Source organism: Lytechinus pictus, chromosome 1 (genome assembly GCF_037042905.1).
Source record: "Lytechinus pictus isolate F3 Inbred chromosome 1, Lp3.0, whole genome shotgun sequence".
Lineage (NCBI taxonomy): Eukaryota > Metazoa > Echinodermata > Echinoidea > Temnopleuroida > Toxopneustidae > Lytechinus > Lytechinus pictus.
In genome coordinates, this window is record NC_087245.1 from 21,633,647 (window position 1) to 21,654,792 (window position 21,146).

The window sequence follows — 21,146 nt, forward strand, 5'->3', positions numbered from 1 at the left end:
ATAGAAACCGAACATACAAAATTATCATGAACACTTTCAATATATTTGAGTAGGTAATCAAGGCATAGTAGATCACATCGGTCATGGAGTAGCTAGCTGCGATATTCCCATGATCATTTTCTCGTCAAAGGTAGATTGAACCTGATACTGTATCGAGCTAGACCGAATAGGTCCAACTTAATTGGGTTGATTGGGCCTAATCGCGTTGGCAGATTGGCAGTGGGAAGCTAGCATCCGTGATTCATTGATTCATACCCTCACCAGCGTCTACATAGAATATTCATATATAGCCTGTAATTCAACCCCGTTTCAACATCAAATTGCTAACTTAGCGACCCTTTAGGCCAATATACGCCGCAGGCTGCAGTTCTGATCGATTTGATATAGGGTTCTTAAATCCTTATTTCTAAATCGTATTTCTGGGCCCCGTTGCAAAAAAAGAGTTGAGATTGAATGCACCTTAAAAAAATCAAGCGCATGTCCGTAATACGAACTATTAATAAAATATTGATTGAAAATCAAATTGTGTATATATATTTTTTGTTAGTTACGTTTGATTACAAGTATTTCTGCAACGATTTCTTGGTGTCACATTATTCTTTTGGCAGTACGAGCAGCGGGAAGACCACAACTTTGAATGCCATGATTGGGCAAGAACTACTACCATCCGGGATGGGTGATACAACAAGTTGCTTTGTCCAGATCGAGAAGATGACCAACGATCCGATTTGTGAAAATAGCTCCATAGAAGTCTCGCCCGCTAAGGAACATACAGAGAGTTGCACGATTGAGAAAAGGAAAGACCAACCGGACGGATCGTATTTTATCGTCAGGGAGGTCGAGAACAGAGAAAAGGAAGCTTCGCTTGACTCCTTTTTGGAAAATATACAACCTCTCACGATAAATGTTCGTAATCTTATTTACTCCCATGATGCTCGCTCGTATCCTGTGCTCTTTTTATTCTATTATATATCTCTAGATTTTATCTTCCTGTCAATCAGTTGTTTGTCTCTACCCGTTTGCTCTTATTCATTTATCAACACACTTGGATCTAAAAATAAGACAATAGTAATAATGAAATATCCATTAAGAAAATACTAGTAAAATTCCGGCATTCTAAACACGAGCTCTCATCTATAGCGGCAATTGTGGCCCAGGGGATTAGTCTGCTGACTCTGAAACAGAGGGTCGTGGGTTTTAATCCCAGCCATGGCGTAATTTCCTTCTGCAACAAATTAATTCACATTGTGCTGCACTCAACCCAGGTGAGGTAAATGGGAATCTATTTCTTGAAATGCTTCCGCGCTGAAAAAAAGGCTGCGGGGTCATGTTAACAATATCCAAGACCTTTGGAAGCGCATAGGGACGTCATGTCATGAACTGCATTGTTATTATTAATGATGATGTTATTAGAAATTATGAAGCAATAAAAAACCGTATAGACTAATAGGAATTACGTAAATTTTAATAGCCTATAAACACATTTGTCTCTCATAGGCTCTTACAAAGTTATGTGATGTAAAATCAGGCAGCTCCTTGGATTCAACCTATCTGGTAGAAATACATCTTTCAGAAGATGACATTAAGAATGATCACTTGCTTAACTATGACCTACAAATTATGGATTGGTGAGTCGTCTTCAACTTTTAACCACCGAAATTGTCTGTAGCTGCATGGTTTCTGTTATACTATGTAACAAATTATACATATGACACGTATGACGTCACAGGTAAGAAAATCTAATAACTTTCGTAATCTATATTTTCTTCAGACCAATGTTTTTTACTATTATTTTCTGGTGTTTTTACAATAAACTTTTGTCAGGGTGAACTTCCCCTTAAACGCTTATTAATGCTTGTATTTGCTTATTCATCTACCACTGCCTACATTACATTGACGTATTGCTGGTTGGGGGGGGGGGGGGGTCACCCCAACAAAAAGTTTGAATAAAAAGTGCATAACGCTGAAATTTTCATCACTATCGGATATGAAAAAAAAATGTTATGACATTTTGATATTTTATTACTTTTTCTTTGAACATTTATATGCTTATGACAATGATATGCAAATGAGAGAGTCGATGATGTCACTCATTCACTCATTTTCTTTGTATTTTATTGTTTAGATAATAAGAAAGTTCTTTATTGAACCACAATATGTTGCATCTTTGGCAATTTTACGCTGTTTATTTCCATTGGTGACTGGTCTATACATGTATTTAACAGCATCACAATAATAATTTGGATTTTGTCTGAGGAATTTGCTACTCTTATTTTTCCCCCTTTCGAGTGCCTTCTTTAATAAAGAACATATGATCAAGAAGAATATAAATGTATTTCTATAAAGGAATGGATATAATAAATGGCCAGATACGAACGAATATTGCGAGTTCGAAGCACGAGCTGAAAATTTTACTACACTGACCTGAAAGAGGAACAGTTTAAAGATTTTTTGTATGGATTCATTAAGAAGATGTCTTTCATCAAAATGATTCGCCCGCGAAGCGCTAGCTGAAATTTGACGATATTCAAAACTTGAAAACGGAAACTTTTGTAATCACAAACAGGATATTTATCTCACTAAACAAATAACACGAGCGCATATACTGATCCGAAAAAGAAACGTTTCAAGCACTGTTTTACATGTAGGAAGCTTGTGAAGATGCTGTGTATCTCACTAAAAAAATAATGCGGATACGAAGCTCCACCAGAATCTCTTTTTTATACCTATATAAAATAGGAAATAGGAAAAATAGGAAACGTATCGCCCGAGAGAACTATATACCTACAAAATTGACAATTTTCCAACTCTATTTCATATCATGAATAAAAAGCGTATCGCCCTTAAGACAGGGCTAGTGTGAGCAAGAAGCGCGACCTGAAAACACTTGATATTCGGAGCCAAAATTGACATTCAAAGCTTGAGCCGATCCAATATTTCCCAATTTGGGGATTGGGATGGAATTTGGTTTCCTCAATCAGCTACTCGAAGAGCTATAAAGTCTTGTTTATTTGTTTTTCCGTTTGTTTTTCGAGAGGGGGGGGGGGGGGTGGGAATCCTAAAGACTAAAGTTAAAGCGTAAGTAAATGTTAGCTTTGCGTTTACAGGATAAAATATATTTCTTAGACCTAAATAAAGCGCGAAGCGCGAGCTGACAACTATTGAGTACAGATTTGAAGTACAGTATCGGTATCTCACGAATAAAAAAGGTATCAGCGCAAAGAGGGAGCTGGAAATCCTATTTATATATGCTAACACAAACCCGAAAATCATTAAGTGACATGAAAATTATGAAGAGATACCTTTGTCAGTAAATGAATAATGCGGGTGGAAAGCGCGAGCTGAAATTTTTGGAGATGAAGAAATTTAGAACTTAACATTTTACTCACATTTTGTAATCATTAGTGAAAAAAGGCTCATCTAACTATAAACACAAAGAGAAATTCTGAAACACTGACATAGACTTTTGTTTTTGTTCCTAGGAAATCATCAACAGGATACATACTTCACAAATCAAATAATACGGGTGCGAAGCGCAGACAGATTTTTTTTTATTCAGACCTGACAAGGAGCGTATTAAGCATTGCTTGAAATGTAGAAAAAATCATGCGGATATGTTGTAAAACAAACATGACAAACAAAAGAATTAACCGGAATACAAGGCTACTGAATATATTTCTTTTATGTTGAGGGCATGGCCTAGCTACAGTGCTCCCCGCCCCAATTTTTTTGTGGGGGACTTGTCGCCCTGTCCCCCTTGTCTGACGCCAAGAAAATAAAATTCAAACCCTGTTCATGATTTTTTAAAAATTCCTTCCAATTTTATCATTGTTATCATAATAATTATTGTTGTTATCATTATCACGATCATTTTCATTTATATCATTATGATTATTGTTCTGGTTATTAGGATCATTGTTATTATCAGTATGATCAGTATGATTACTACGTTTTCCTGAAATCTTGGGTTATATATTTCGTGATTATCAAATAAAATTATCCTCTTTCCATTGTTCCTGTTTAACATTGCTTATCATTATGATCATGATTATGGAATACTAATGATTATGTTTGGTAAAAGGAAAAGTATTTGAGTTCCTCTTCTAATTTTCATTTCACATTCTTAATCTCAGTCCAGGAATCACAAAATGTCGAGAGCTCGGTGATAGAGTGAAAACCTTCTGCAAAGACTCAGATGTACATCTCTTCATTGTGAATCCAAAGACAGTCATGTCACCAGAGGTATTTTTAATGAATGTTTCTATAGTTGAATCAAGTTCAAAAAGCCCGTCAAGAGAAAATCAATGTGTAGCGACTGTATTCAAGCAGGTCATTGATCTATTTTCATTTGCCACAGCTAAAAAAACATGAAAAAAGTTCCCAGATCGACGTACAACTTTTTACTAGGATCACATATCCCGTACAGAAGACATGATTTTTGGAGTGAACATTTAACCGTTTGCCAATAACAACTGATTGGGGAAAAGATCCACAATAATAAATTCCTGTGCACTATTGATACTTAATTGAATCTTTTAATTTCATGATTAAAAAAATTATTGCATTGTATGATTTATTTTATTTAAGATTAAACGGTAGGATTCTCCAAATTACTCCTAACGTGATAAAAATGAGGAATCACTTATTTTGTGAATGTGAAAACTTCAGGTTACCCCAATTCGGCAAAATCTGCATGGTATTATCATTTCCCATAATAGTTCTGTCAGAAATGTTACAAAATTTGAAAATCTTTTTGGAATTTGCAATTACAAGTCTGTTTTTTACTCATTTTTTGTTATTTAAGTATCACATTCATTCTTGAAAATTTCAGTAATACCATAATACCATCCCCAAAAATGTATTATTCAAAGCTTTGTTATAAAACAGAAGAATGTTGAATATTATTTAGCAAAAATAAGAAGAAAAGAAAAATAAGGTAAATGGTGTTTTGAATTATAATTTCCCCCGCTGCCCTAAGTATAATTGTGCATATTTTGCTTGACAATGTACTGTTTGTTTACATATCTTACGCCTGTAGGTGTATTGCCACATGCATTTATCATTGGTGTCAATGTATGTACTTGATTAATGGGATACGTATCATGTTCATTAATAGTTCATAGAATTTCCTGAATTTAGGCCTAAAAAAAAAAAAAAATCGGCAAGCGCTTCGTGCTAGCATTAGTTGACCGTGATGAGATAACGTACATGCATGCTTTTCACGAATTCCTAAAAAGAGTCTTAAATGTCTCCTTTTGATCAATACATACAATAATTTCAGCTCGATTTAAGCTCATGTTTTTAATCCATGAATATATAATATATATATATATATATATATATTGTAAAGAAATGGATGAAGAGAACAATGGTAGGCGTAGCTTAAATCTAGGTTCCCCAGAGCTATATACCCTTTTGGAAAAATTGGTGATGCCGAAAAAATGTCTCTGCCGGGAATCGAAACCGGGCCCCCAGCTTTGAACGCCGGTGCCTTAACCACTAGACCACAGAGACGGGTTAGTGGCTAGGGCGACCCCGATCCGATTGACCGTCAGATAGACAGATTTTCGACACTAAACCAATTATAATTTCCTTTGTCGGGTGAAGGTGGGTTTTGAACAATGACAAGCCGCCATTCCTCAGCTGGATCAAATGTATTGCTTTGATACAGTACACGTATGGGATAAAGTATACAAATGTGTGAAGTTATACATGTACATTTTCGGCATCACCACTTTTTCCAAAAGGGTAGATTGCTCTGGGGAACCTTGATTTTTTTTAAAGCTACGCCTTCCATTGTTCTCTTCATCCATTTCTTTACTATATTTAAATAAAAGAGTTGCCAAAGCTGTTTTACATGAAGAACTTCACACATTTATATATATATATATATATATATAATATTAAATTATGTTATATTATATTATATATTATATATATAAATTTGTGGAGGGGGTATGTAAATGTAGCATGGCTTTTTTTTTCTCATAATGTAGGAGCGAGAACATTTTGTTGAAGTAGGAAAACGCCTTTCTAAGCCTGACATCATTGTTGGTTTCACCCAATGGGATTTATCAGCGAGAGAAAGACACCCTGAAGAGGTTAGAACGTTTTCGTCAATTAATAGTTATCTCCTAACGACTGGTATCTACATCGGTCCACACCAGAGAGGTGTTGAAACAACACCAGTTTGGCGTTAGGCTAACTCCAGTTTGGCATTCAAGCAACACCAATTAGTGTTAAACCAATATCGGTTTGATTCTTAACTGGTGTTGTTTCAACACCTCACTGGTGTGGACTGATATTAAACTAAAATGATATTAATAAAGACTTGTAAACAATTACATACACTGAATTCTGAATTGTCAATTGTTGCCGAATTTCAAAATGTGAAAAGTGAAGAATGGAAATTTGTATTTTTGATTATTGAGCTGCATCTCTTCCATGTTGGCCAAGGTAGGGATTGTAAGATCATATCAGATTTATTTGAATAAGCTTTTGGACATCAGTCAGTAACTCTATCCACTGTTCCATACTAATCTCGGCCATGGAATTGAAAGGTACTTTTGTAATTTGTCATTTTGTTTTGATTGGCTGCTGGTAATTTTACGTACAAAATTAATAGGAGGGACAAAATATAAACCTAATCTCAAATATTAACGAAATATATTCTTTAGTTCACGTTGTCTTCTTTATGATAAGATAATCAATTTTAATCAAACAGTAAAGCTAAGTAAGCGTTGATTATGCATTTGTAAATAATTAATCATTAAGATTTTAATTCATTATCAAATCATCAGATGATATAAGATATTGTGATTGAGTGTCAGCGATAGCATCGTTATCGTGCTTACAAAATTTGGGAACAAGTTTTTGAAATTGTATTTTTATCTTCATGATTAGTAATCTCAATAATTAGCCACACAGTTAATTGATGATATCGAGTATAATTATTTCCAGTAAATAAACGATATGTCGTTGTGAATTTATTTCAGGTTAAAGCTCGCCATGTGGACTCAGTGTTTGAGTTGCTTAAAGAGCTCGATGTCGTAAGTACGAGAATGGAGGCGGAGGAAAGGTGTTTCTTTTACTCTGGAATAGAAGCACTTGATTTAGCTCTCAATGAAAAGGGTAAATTTAAAAGGAACTACAGTAGATCTAAAGAAAACACATAGGAAAGCTTTTAGAAGCTGTTACTATAATTAGAAATAATATAATTCATTTTTTTTCAATTCAATTCATTTATTTAACATCCTTTAAAAACATACAAACATATGTACAGTATACAATAACAAAGGAGTAAAATAATTTAAATCACATTACAAGCAATAAAAAATGGTAGAAATATAAAAGAAATGAAAATAAAATGTAGCAGATGTAGGAAGTCAGCTTCCTACATCCTAGCTTCCTAGCTTCATAAACGGCACAAATTTTCAGGAATTTAAGAATTCGATTTCTAATTACCACGGACATTTTACAAGTCAAAAGGAAGGAAAAGTTATGGTGTTTATGTCACCAGATTGTTTACCCTCAAGTTCGTTTCAATCAAAGCTGATAATTATTGAACAGTATATCGAAAATCCAACAAAGAGTATCAGAGATATGATTGTGTTTATTTCAGACGTCACATGCAGTCTAGCAGAAGTAAATGATATTGAAAAGTGTTGGAAATAAGTTTGTACTTTTTCTACCTCTTTTTAGGATTCTTGGGAAGGGGATGGGAGGAGAGATTCAAGACATTCCAAAATTTCATGTCGAAAATTGAGGTAAGATATTACATATATATACTTGTCTGGATAATAAACTTAGAATCTTTATAAATATTCTTTCTTTTGACGCAGAATGGCAAGTAATAGCACGAAGATAACCAAAGAGTCACTGAAGTACTGGTGAGGGTGGGGGCTGCTTGTCCCTCAAGTTAATATGTTCACAACGGTGACATTTTTTGGTAATCATCAACCGATATTAAATCACTAACATGCTTTTTCAACATCATGAGCCCAAAACTCGGCCCACTGAAGTAATTTTCTCATTACGCTACTATTTTATCAAGCTATAAAAAGCAGAATATCATTATAAAATTATCAGGCGTTCTCTAGTGGGCCCCTAGACAACATAATATTTGTGATAAAACATATTTATGAATTAAGGTATCTTTTTTTTCTTTATTTTTTTACTACCATGAAGCTTCTGTGTTTTTCTCTTACTCTTGGTTCAGGAGAGGGCGACTACTGCAGGAATAACTGCCAAACTCTCTATGAATCGTGAAAATTGCCAAGAAGTATTGGAACAATGCATCGAATGTCTCTCATTACTCGAAGGGAATGTACTTAGTAAGATGTGAGTATTGTTGCAATTATTGTAACTATGACAAACTTGAAGACGATACGCATATATGGGTACTTCTCCCAAAAAAAAGTTTAAAGCACGAGTTTGTTATAAGAAGAATGAGCCATTTTCATGTTGGGCCTAAGTGTATGTAATGACTTCGATGTTATCTCTGATGACCCAAAATGTTCTAATTTTCCCCTTTTTTGGAAGGGGGGGGGGGTGCAAATACTGTGGTTATTAGCTTGCTACTATGAATATAACCTGTTATTCTACAACGCCTTGCAAATTAATCAAGTTCGATACTAATACCTTGGTCACATTTGCTCTACGGCGGCCGAACGTCAAGTCGAAAGCAGCCGTTTTATTCATTTTTGTCTCGCCTGCATAGCAGAGCGAGAATAGGCGCCGCTTTTCCGAAGGCGACGGCGTCGTCAACACCAAATCTTAAAGCCCCCTCACACCTGACCGAATGTAGGCGGTGAGGAATGGGGAAAATGCACGAAATGCAAGAAAATTCAACGAATTTATATAACATTTCCGTCAAATTATGCGATCAGTAACTATTGTCAAAATCTACCAACGAACGTAAGCGAAGGATAAATATGACATGCGAATGATATCGATTTTTCGGTTAACCTCTTTGAGTAAACTGCAGCTGAAGGTGAGCGAAGGGTTGTTATAACCCAATAAGACGAACGAAATGTGAGCAAAAATTTGATATGGCGTGCGATTAGAAACGAAGACGAGAGAATAGATTGGACGTTCATGTACGTCATCGTGTTGCTTCGTTAAGGGTTATTTCGAGATCGGTCCACTTTGGCGAAAGCGCGATGAGGGACTATGCGCGACAATAAAACACGAACAATTACCGCAGACTAAATAAGAGATGCGAGTTCAAGCAGATGACCAACGATTTTTCAATTCGTCTGGAAATTTTAAACGTGTTCAAAATTTCCGCGCGCATTTGAATAATCGCAGCTGTTAGTTCAGAAGGTGTACGAACCCAAACACGAAGGGTAAATGTGATTTGCTATCAGTTACCATTGAAAACGAAGTTTTTAAAAGTGCCTTTCGCCAGCCATCGCAATCATATTTCAGGCAATTCGGTTAGGTGTGAGGGGGCCTTTAACCTAAGATTAAGTTTTTGAAATGACATCATAACTTAGAAAGTATGTGGACCAAGTTCGTGAAACTTAAACATTAGGGTAGTTAAATATTATTGAACATACTGCATTGGTTTCAGGTCACATGACCAAGGTCAAGGGCCATTTAGGATCAATGAACTTAGACCATGTCGGGAGAATCAATAACGAAATCTTAACATAAGTTTACGTTTTTGAAATGTTATCATAACTTATAACGTATATAGACCTAGTTCATGAAACGTACACATAAGGGTAATGAAGTATTACTAAATATCCTTTGAAAATTTTCAGGTCACATGACCAAGGTAAAATGTCATTTAGGTCAATGAACTTTGGCCATGTTGGGGATATTTGTTGAATCGCCATCGTAACTTTTCTAGTGTATGAATCTAGTTCATAAAACTCGGACATCAATCGGGAGAATCAATAACGAAATCTTAACATAAGTTTACGTTTTTGAAATGTTATCATACCTTATAACGTATATAGACCTAGTTCATGAAACGTACACATAAGGGTAATCAAGTATCACTAAACATCCTGTGTGAGTTTCAAGTCACATGACCAAGGTCGAAGGTCAGTTAAGGTCGATGAACTTTGGCCATGTTGTAGGTAATTGTTGAATTGCCATCATAACTAAAAGCTTATGGATATAGTTAATGAAATGTGGACAAACGGGTAATCCATTATCATTGATCATATTGCACAAGTCGCAGGTCACTATCAAGTTAAAATAAGGTCAATGAGCGTAGTAGCATATTGTATGAATGGTGTTTTGGGGGAATAATTATTTCATAGTCATTTTATAAGTCACTGCTGCTACATTGAATTGCGTAATGCAAGCTAGACTGCCAGAGGCGCTCCTCTTGAAACCACCTATATGGAGCTGGTATACAAAATATTGTTAAATAGGCTGTTTCGACTCACCTTACGACCGCCGTAGAGCAAATGTGATTGAAATAAAGAGATAATCTAATGTCGTGTCTTATCGATAATTTGCCCATGATGCAGGTCTGATCTTTCTATGGAGGTTGAGGCACTAACCATCGAGTTGCAATCATACAATGAGAAGATGGACGAGTTTATGCAGGAAAGTGAGGAACTGAGGGATAATGCTCTTAAAACAATTGACGAATCAGTAAGTCATATTGATCGTTAAAGCAATTTAAAGGTCAAGTCCACCCCAGAAAAAATGTTGATTTGAATAAATAGAGAAAAATCAAACAAGCATAACACTGAAAACTTCGGATAACGGATATAAAATATGAAAGTTATGGCATTTAAAAGTTTTGCTTATCAAAAAAACAAAAACATTATATGCACAACTCAGTGACATGCTAATGAGAGAGTCTATGTTGTCCCTCATTATTTATTTTGTTTTTTATTGTTTGAATTATACAATATTCAAATTTTTACCGATGTGACAATAAGGATAATTTTGACTGAACCATAAAATGTTGAACAGTAGTAATTCTACATGTTCAAGGAGGAACAAAACTTTGTTTCACAGGATAATGAGGAGAAAATTAAAATATTTCATATTTTATATGATAAAATACAGAAGAAATAGTGAGTGGGTGACGTCATCAATCACCTCATTTGCATACTGACCAGGATATACATATAACTGTTGTGAGAAATTAAGCGAAACTTCAACTTTGTTGGGGTGGACTTGTCCTTTAAGAACCATAGAACACAGTTCTATGCCCTCCACCCCCTTCCATCTATATACAACTTTCCAGTGTGACATTCTATCAAGCAAAATAATGACATTTGAGTTGGATAAACGGAAATATTCCTGATATCAGGATGTTGAGGTGGCAGTATATCAACTTGCTCATTGGACATAGCCACCAATGCAGTTGTTGTTGTTAGCTTTTATATGCTTTGCTTCAGATCATTATGCCCCCATCCCTGTGTGATTGACTTTGTGGTAAGAATTTTTGTTTGTTATGTCCTTCTGCTTGTTAAAATACTTTTGTCTTTTGTGTACATAGTTTTACCTATTTTTCGTTAATACTGGGGGAACGTTTTAACCCACAAGCTTTGCTTTTTTAGTTCCCCCTTTTCCTCATCTACTTTATTGCATATGAATGAATTACGGAAGGCATCTATACTGTTATGTATATTTTTAATGATTTGACATGCATTAATATGATATCTTGTGTTGTAAATTTGTAAATTTTTAATAAATTTGGAAATTAAAACATTGAATTTAATTTATACAGAGTACTAGTAACCGAGAACTTTCATGTCTCTATTTTGGGTGTAGATATTTCGTTGCATGACTGAAGTAAGCGAGAAGATGTCTCAGACGCTGAAAAGAAATTCAGACAGTGAAGAATTCGAGGAAGACAATGTCCACCAGTATGCCCAGGTGAGGTTTGGATCAGACCATTATTCATGTTGTTGTTGGTTCTCTGTCAAAATGTACACTTTAGTATTTCTACACTTTGTTTTATATGGTTTTATTACCATTTTTAGATGCTTCTCGCCCAAAATGCACACTGCATTTCTATTTTTTTTTAGAAAATTGGTAATTTTGGTGTAAGAGGGATAGCTTTGAAATGGATCAAGAGTTATTTTTCTAATAGATATCAGTTTACCGAATATAATGGATGTATTTTTTCACAATTATTGATAAAATGCGGAATACCACAAGGGTCAAATTTAGGCCCACTTTTATTTATTTTATGTATAAATGATATTTGTAACAGTGGCGTAGCTAGGATTTTTCTTTTTTTCTGTAGGGCGGATCCGACTTTCGCCAATAGGAGATGGGGCCCGAAATTATCTTCACCTATATTTTCCCCGATCAGTCACTTCTTTAGCTTTATTCTTATAAAATAACATAAAAATGAAATAATCTCATAAGTCCTATGTAAAAAGTGCGAGCGTGAAGCGCGAGCGATTTTTTCATGTATTTTGTCCTGAAAATTTAACATTCTGGGCAATATTTCTGATCTTGAACAAGATGCAAATGTAACTAGATAAATACTGTGAACGCCAAGCGCGAGCAGACATTTTTAATAAATGCTCTAGCATGATGGGAGCTCGAAGAGCGAGCTAAAACTTTTTGACATTTGACCTAAAAAATGGACATTCTAAACACTTTTTGTAACCATAAATGGGATAGGTATGTAGCTTAACAATTGATGCGAGCGCGAGCGAAAGAAAATTGAGATTTTAGACCTAAAAGCGGGACACTCTATTCATATTTCGTAAATCATGAATAGGATATGGTTAATTGGGTATCATTAATAATGCGAACGTGAAGCGCGAGCAGACATTTATTGATATTCTGATATGAAACTGGATAATCTAAACATATTTTAAATGAAGAACATGCAGGCTATCTCAAACTTTCAAAACCTTTCCGCGCAGCCACAATGCCCTGTCAAAAAACTAGCAAGCGTTTGTGACAAAAGCAATAATTTGAATTCCTTCCGGATTAAAGGAGGAATGAAAAATATTATTTAATTGGTCTTCTTCATATTCGTAACAGATGTCAGACATAAACATATTTGCATTTTTTTTCTTTCATGAAGAATGCGATCCTGCTGTGGTATCGTCGGATCCTAAATGAATTTCACCGAGCTACAAACCATGTTTGTGATGGCTACTCATCCTATGTACGAGGTGAAGAAAATTTTGCTATTTACTTTTATATGAACAAACCGGGCGTCGGTATTTTTTTGGGGGGGAGGGGGGGGGGGGTGAGTTCTATATTTTTTAATTCACCCCCCGCATGCACAGCATTACGCATTTGCAAACGATTAAAAACGAATGTGACACTCCATTGCTAATGTTACCTCATTGAATTTTGTACAGGGGTATTTTTCTTAAACAAGTGTACACCAAGTTACCAATAATGCATATATCATGTCCAATAATTTAATTTGAAAGCAGGATAAAAGAGCATTGTACATTAAATGCCTTGCTCACGGGCATAGGTGCCGCGGGCAGGGATCAAACCCAGGACTTTCTATGTATAGCCAGGCACCATAGACCACACGGCCACGGCATTTTAATGATGAAATGATACGATACATTTTTCATACTTAATTTCCTGTCAAAATAAATAAAACAAATGAATGAAAAGGATCAGAATTTCACTTGAAATTGAAGCACATCATCTCATCTCTCGGTGGAAATTAGACAAAATTATCATGTGAAACATTGTGAGTCATTATTTCGGTACTTTGCTATTTTAATATACTGATGACACGAGATAGCGCATTTGGTGACGCAGTGTTATTTCGTCGAGTCAAGAAATTTCAGTTTGGGCTTAGAATTTGATCCCTCACTCAACATGTACAACGAATCCATTTGCTATCCAGACCATCCGGTAAATCTTTAGGGTGGTCAGGAAAGCTAATGAGCGTTAGCGGTCCAAAAGCGCCCCAATATAACGTATTTTCTATGTTATATCGTGTGAAAACAGGATATACACTGTTAGAAAATTTATCCTTAAAATAAAATAAATTCCTGCAGCAGAGTCTCGAGAACACCTGTAATCTTACCAGATTGCGTAATCTTACATTATATCATGTAAAATTACAGGAAATTGGTATTTGGTGGATGGAATCTTACAAATTTCCTTAAATAAAACACCCTTTTCCCCTTTTTTAACCTGTTCAGTTAAATTGTAGAAAAATTCATGTTTTATGAATTTACAGAAAGATATTGTTATTGCATTCTGCAAAATCTTGGTTTTTGCTGTAAAATCAGGGTTTTTTAACAGTGTACTTTCCCGCCAACCTACAGAATTTTTAAATAATTACGTAGTTTGGAACCCTCTACGTCCTGAGCAAGAGAATGCCTCCTGCCCATACGGAAATGTGAGAAACCGGTTTGGTAAACGTTCTATTTTTTAAAAGTTGGTCTCCTACTTCGGCTAAATATATTACCCAAAAATCTATATCTATACATGACTTTGATCGATAATCCCTCCTCGTCTTTAGTGAATATTAATGTGTAATTGATACCAATGAATGGATCATTTAATTTTCTTTTAAATAAAATGTTACATGATATGATTATGGTTCACATGGAGGTGCAGTGCCTTAAAATGTGGGGCAAGGTCAAAATTCAAAAGTTGCAAAATGTCACGTACAATATTGAAAGTCACTGTTCTCTTTTCAGTGGTGATGAGACAGTTTCTCAGCGGTTTCGTTTGTTTTCATGCACCTTAAAATGGAATCAAACATACCTCTGCACAGGGCCGTAGCTAGAGGGGGGGGTATGGGGGGTGTGACACCCCCCCCCCAACATTCGTGGCAGTCGGCAAAATCATGTACCAGTTGGCAAAATTGAGGATAGGGGAGAAAAAGAAAGAAAGAAAGAGAGAGAGAGGGGGAGAGAGAGAAAGAAAGAAAGAAAGAAAGAAAGAAAGAAAGAAAGAAAGAAAGAAAGAAAGAAAGAAAGAAAGAAAGAAAGAAAGAAAGAAAGAAAGAAAGAAAGAAAGAAAGAAAGAAAAGGAAAGAAAAATAGGGGTACTAACTTCGAAGAAGGTTACGACTTTTAGAGTAAAGACAACCAATTGGCAAATCCAAGTCCATGTAGCCAATATGAACAAGCTTGTTAGTTTGCAAATTATACCACAATTATTGACGATTTAACAAACACATTAGTTTTGTAAAATTAAAGGCAAGACTAGGTACATAAATATTGGGTGGGATGAATTTCCAAGGTTTAAGTTGAATAATCAAAGCCAAAGTATAGTTGGCAAATTATAAAGTGGGCCTATTAAAGTGGCAGAACACTATACGCTCTACCAGTCAGCAAAGTGATGTACAAGTACTGCCCCGTTTCAGATCTGAAAAGAACAGAACACAAGACTTAAAAAATGGTAACTCTGCAGTTGGCAAATTCATGAAGACAAGTCTACAACTTGTAGACTTGTCTACAAGTTTGCAGTTGGCAAAAAACACCAAAATTTTCTAAGTTATTTTTACTAAACTTTTTTTTTTTTTATGGTGTCAGAAGGTGCTTAGGATGGGGATGGGTGGGAGTGGGGGCAGGTTGGGGTTGCATCATTCCTGGTGCTCGCATTGTCTGACTATATATAGTCCTGTTGTAGTTTAAGTCCATAAAGATTATGCACCAAACTATCTCCTCGCACTTCAAGTTATCATTGTTTTATGTAGTGACATATGCTTTTTTCATGACTATATTCTTAAAGTGATTTAAGGCCTTAATAAAACATTTCCAGTCTGTGCTTACGTTCGCATTGGTGTGGACCGATATAGATACCGGGCTGGTGTTAAATCACCGGCGTTTCTGCAGTGCACGAATTCCTAAAGACAGTCCTTAAAATGTCCCTTTTTCTGATCTAATTATAACAAATTTTCAGCTCGCGCTTCGCGCTCGCATTACTTAATTAGTGAAATAGTAAATTCCTACAAACAAGCCATAGAATGCCCCTCTTCAGGCCTGAATTTCAAAAATTGTCAGCTCGCGCTTCTCGCCCGCAATATTTCATTAGTGAAATACGTATCATGTTCATGATTACAATGACCACAAAAAGTGCTTCATGTGCCAGTGTAATTCTAACAAAATCAGCAAGCGCTTGGCGCTCGCATTAGATGACTATGATGAGATACGTACGCACTTCATAAATTCCAAAAGATAGTCCTGAAAATGTCCCTTTTTAGGGTTAAGTTATACAAAAAATTTCAGCTCGCGCTTCGCGCTCGCATTGTTTGTTTTGAAGACAGATACGTATCATGATTACAAAACTTTGCTTATAATGTCCCTTTTTAGGACTGAATACCAAACATTTTCAGCTCGCGCTTCGCGCTCGCATTATTTGATCACTAAGATACATATCCGTTTAATGGCACAGTCCTTAAAATGTCTCTATCAGGTCAGTATACCTGGCAATTGAGCGCGCTTCGCGCGCCCACTTAATGACTCTAAATTTTTGCTTGTGCCCCCTCCCCAATGCCGTGACCCACGGTACGCCACTGTTAGCAGTAGCATTCTTGAAATTTTAGTTGAGACATCTTGCACAGAAGGTCAATAAAAAATTAACAAATCTTTGATTTTGATATTATTAATGCATAGGGTATATCATAATATACTGCAAGTTAGCAACTACGGCACACTAGCCTTTCTCTTTTGATCAAAAATGTTTATTTTTAAAGTGCAAATATCTTTGTATAATTTACCTTAAAGTATTCACCAAATGCCACTAATTTAATTCTAAAAATTCAAAATCTTTTAGCAATTGATTATTGTAGGGGGGGGGGCACATCCCCCATCAGACTCCCCCTGTGCTCACGTTGGCGCTGTCACGCCAAATTTAGTTGGCAAATTTAGCTGGTACACCCCCCCAACAAAATGCTTCTGGCTACGGCCCTGCCTCTGCACAAGCAAACACATAAACAAACAAACATGTATGCGTGGGTATTTCAAACCACGACTCAAACCATGTTATCTCACAGAACCATTTCTATATAAACCACAACAAAACATCAACAAACAGGGGCTTGATTTGAATGGATTTTCATCTCTATTGATACAGACAAAAGAATCATGTTTTGTATTGACCCTTCATGAGTATTTCTGCTCGTTTTGCAGCTTTAAAAATTCAGACATGAATATATGAGTTTATGAGCAGATGCAAGTAGTTTTTCCAATTCAAACACGCGCCTTTCCCGTAAACAACTGTTGTATATGATGCTATTGATTTGATTTGAATAGAAATATAAAAGAAATAGATCAATTTCTATATTCATATATCTTAGAAAGCTATTTTGTATCAAACAAAAGTATTTGGTTATTTTGTTGACTATAGAATCTTATCTGAAGCACATGTCAAACTTTCCTCACAACACACCTGGGACCTATCTTCTTGAAAACCAGGAGGAGAACGAACAGAGTACAAGCTCTTTCCTTGTATCTCCGATTCCCAAAGCAGCTGTAAAGAGGGTATTGTCTGGGATTACTGTCCGTCCTGTCTGGACCTCGTTTGCCACTACTCGTCGACATCTCAGCTTAGGTTAGTAATGATTACTTTTAGAAATGCACGTCCACATTGTGTACTGGTACGAGATGACGTCATTTTTTTGCCTGCCATATGCCTCAGGTCCCCACACACGTCCACTATCAGAATCGAGAACCTCGCCACATCCATTTTGCGGTTCTCCTCAATCATAGTGGACGTGTACGTGAGTGACGTCATTTTGACCGTTCAAGCCCAGCATGAAGATTAACCTACGTACCCCTTTTAAAAACACAGTTTTCAGTGACTTTTCACAAAATAAATGTAAGTTGTACGATGCACTTTGTTTATCATATTTGGAATTCCTTTCTGACCTCCAAAAGCTATATCGATATGTATCCTAAGTAGAGTAAAAACGAATCAAAGCAAGTGAAAGGACACGTGTGCACAAGTTGCACCTTCGCATCACACGACCGGGTCGCCAGGCGATGGTACGCCAGATCTTCCGGGTCGGGCAGCGTGTCATGGCCCGCTGGTTATCGCGCTGTTTCAAGTGGACGTACGTACAAGTCGAGTGAAAAAGTATTCGCAATTGTAGTGAACAAGGGCAGACGACGTTGACTCAAACGATCGGATGACTGCTACGTCGCTCTCGTTCACTGCTCCCTAAAACTCTCCATTGATTACCTATAAGGGAGACCCATCTTCACAGGTGATGGAAGATTGATCTACTGCGGATGTCATGAAAGTGGGGAAATGAAGGGATTACAAAATCGGCAGAAGATCCACGCATCCGATCCACAGATCACTGTATATTGAATTATCACCTGGTGGGTGTTTCATGAAAGTTGTGAGCACTGACTAAATTGTCAGCTCTGACAATTTAAGTGAAATCCTTGGTTGTGATTGGTTGTGAGGCACTAGCCTCTGACTGTTACTATGGTAACTGTCGGAGAAAGACAACTTTTCAGTGCTGACAACTTTCATGAAACGGATCTCAGCGGCTTGAGGTGCACTTTCTGGTGGAATCGCGACGTCCTATCGTGATAGCCAAGGCGGGAAGTACTAGTTTCTCATTGTGCGCCACCAATCACTCCCTAGCCAGAACCCATAGGGCTACGATCTACCGCCTTTTCTTCAAATAGCCAAATCCTAATATCAACTATTTGAAAATTAATCGTAGTCACAAATTGATGGTGAACTGCTATATGAGCAAAAGATTGGTTTTAGATTGATCAATCATTACGGCCTACTTAAATTATACAGGCATTTTATTATTTTTGATCACCTTATTGGTTAGACATACTAACTCAGTGGTACTTTTCATCAACCATTCCCCCAATGACGGCACTACCCCGGATAGAGGGAAGGGTATGACCCATACCAGAAGTCATCATCCCTGTTGCACCACAAATTGTCACCCTTGCACAATTTGTCGCCCCATTTCACTTAAAACTTAACAAACAAACAAATAGGTCATATAGAGTTGCAATTGCAATTAGACCATCTAGCTATTAGACGAATTGGTCATTAGACCAAATGAGATTTAAACCAAGTTTATATTAGACCAATTGAAATTAGACAAAATTATTAATAGACCAAATACGTTGAGCCCATGTGTTATTAGACAAACGGAGAATTAGTCCAACTGTTGTTAGACCATGTGGACAAAATAACCCGAATTTTTCCACGGGCTCTACTGCTGTTCTATTATTAGCTTCTCTAAAGGTAAATTGCAATTTAGTCTAACCCCGATTTGATTAATAGCCGTTTAGCCTCACCCTATATTTCGTCTTCAAACCAGTTTACCTTTTGGTCTAAATGTCATTTTGCCTATTTACCATTCCGTCTAGTTTCCATTTGGTCTAATTTCTATTTGGTCTGATATCTAGCTACTCGGTCTTACAACACTTGGTCAATTCCTGTAACAGACTGGAATATTTATTTGGGATTTAGACGAAAAGGCGAATAGATCATTTAATTCGACCGTTCTGCAATTATACCGACTAATAATATTCGAACAAGTCCTATATATTTGACCAAGTGGAAGTTAGACCAAACTGTTACTAGAGCAAATGGGTTTAGCTCGTATGGTGTACGATCAGAGAGTTTGACCAACTGCTATACTGCTAGACCAAGTGGATATATCCTACAAAAAACTAATGATAAAATAATAATAACTATACACAAATATACACACACGCACACACATACATTACACACCAGACTGGTGGTTCTAGGTTTCTTTTTGCCAACACAAGACCGGCACGTGCAGCACAAATTGTCGCGAGGCGACAATTGTGCAGGGGTAACAATTTGAGATGCAACCCCCTCCCTATTGCGATAAATGTTACACCAAAAATGAGATTTTCATAATTCTTTCACTCTTTTATGCAGTGGAAACAGACGCTGAACGCAACGTCCTAATCCGCAGCATGGCTGCTACTACGGGGGTTTTCTTCATGCATGTTCGGCGGTGGATAAGGGCTTCCATTGAGCAGAAACTACAGAAGCTTACTGCTTTACAGAAAGATTCTTTGATCTGTCCTCATGTGAGACAAAGATGTCACGAACTAGTAGAAGAGTGAGTAAATTTGGCACACCATCACTCGAAATTAACAGCCAGTTCAACGCTATGGATCAACTTCGTTTTGCTCACAGTACTTCGTCTAAGTTTTATGTATTATAAACATCTCGTCTGATATCTACTTTTGTTAAACTAAATTTCGCGAAATATAATGATGTTCACTTTCGATTTGTCTAAGACGAGCTATAATAGCAATCGATCGAGGATGCCTATTTTAGTGATTATAAGTATTCTAGCATTTAAACCAACTATTAGCTAGGCAAAGTGATTGGACCAAAATATGGCCTACATCTTATCTGGACTTTGGTTGTACACCAAGCGTGCAAAATAATGCTGTTATTTTGATTAGGTGAATTGTCAGTTTTATTCTTCTATGTCGTGAAATTTGGTTCTATTCAAATTCAACTTTTGCTAAATTGTTTTGTAATGTTATCATATTGATTGAGTGATAATTAGCACCTTTTTCTAGATTTCCTAGTTCATCAAATGAGTAAAATGGAATAGAAAATGAATATGTTGGGCCTATGTGCTATAGAATCCTTTACTACACTCTAAAAACACTGAGTAAAATTTTACCCAAATTGGGTAGAAAGGGAACATGCATGTTTGCTGGGTATTTCAAAGCAACATTGCGTAAAATTTACAACATATTAGGTATCTTTCTACCCAACCAACATGCATGTTCCCATTTTACCCAATATTGGGTAAACCTTTTTTTAGAGTGTATGTTAAATAAAAAATGAAAAATTTGTACCAAATGAAATCCTGAGCGAAATTCAACCCTGAGAAACCACGACCTATAATATTTTTGCAGATTCTGTGATAACACTGATGAATATTACAAGGAGACATGCGTTCATGAAATACGTGACAGTCTTCAGATACGGAGAGAGAAGTTTGAAGAGATACATTCTACAATGATGAAACATTCCGAAAGTTTCTCCAAACTCAAGTAAGTTGCTACAAGCCTTCACTCATAGACCTTAAGTTTAGAGACCTAAAATTATCAACCAAAGTGTAAATGGCCCGTATTCTGATGTTGGGTTTAACTTAGACGATAGTCACTGTCTAACTCTGAGCTTAAATTATAGGGAGCCAAAAATTAAAAAATTATGTTTATGTTAGAAATATCTTA

At 36.2% G+C, this 21,146-nt stretch overlaps 1 protein-coding gene across 1 annotated transcript in view; it reads left to right on the top strand.

Moving 5' to 3' along the window:
- The window catches only part of LOC129268258 (transmembrane GTPase fzo-like), a 32,698-nt gene that overhangs the window by 7,339 nt on the left and 4,213 nt on the right, over positions 1 to 21,146 (top strand). Inside the window, exons 3-15 of the mRNA XM_054905863.2 lie at positions 609 to 906; positions 1,498 to 1,628; positions 4,134 to 4,242; positions 5,997 to 6,101; positions 6,996 to 7,131; positions 7,702 to 7,766; positions 8,219 to 8,340; positions 10,488 to 10,614; positions 11,749 to 11,853; positions 13,025 to 13,115; positions 17,278 to 17,481; positions 19,822 to 20,008; positions 20,826 to 20,963. Coding sequence (XP_054761838.2) covers positions 609 to 906; positions 1,498 to 1,628; positions 4,134 to 4,242; positions 5,997 to 6,101; positions 6,996 to 7,131; positions 7,702 to 7,766; positions 8,219 to 8,340; positions 10,488 to 10,614; positions 11,749 to 11,853; positions 13,025 to 13,115; positions 17,278 to 17,481; positions 19,822 to 20,008; positions 20,826 to 20,963 — 1,818 coding nt within the window. The remainder of the gene's footprint in view (positions 1 to 608; positions 907 to 1,497; positions 1,629 to 4,133; positions 4,243 to 5,996; positions 6,102 to 6,995; positions 7,132 to 7,701; positions 7,767 to 8,218; positions 8,341 to 10,487; positions 10,615 to 11,748; positions 11,854 to 13,024; positions 13,116 to 17,277; positions 17,482 to 19,821; positions 20,009 to 20,825; positions 20,964 to 21,146) is intronic.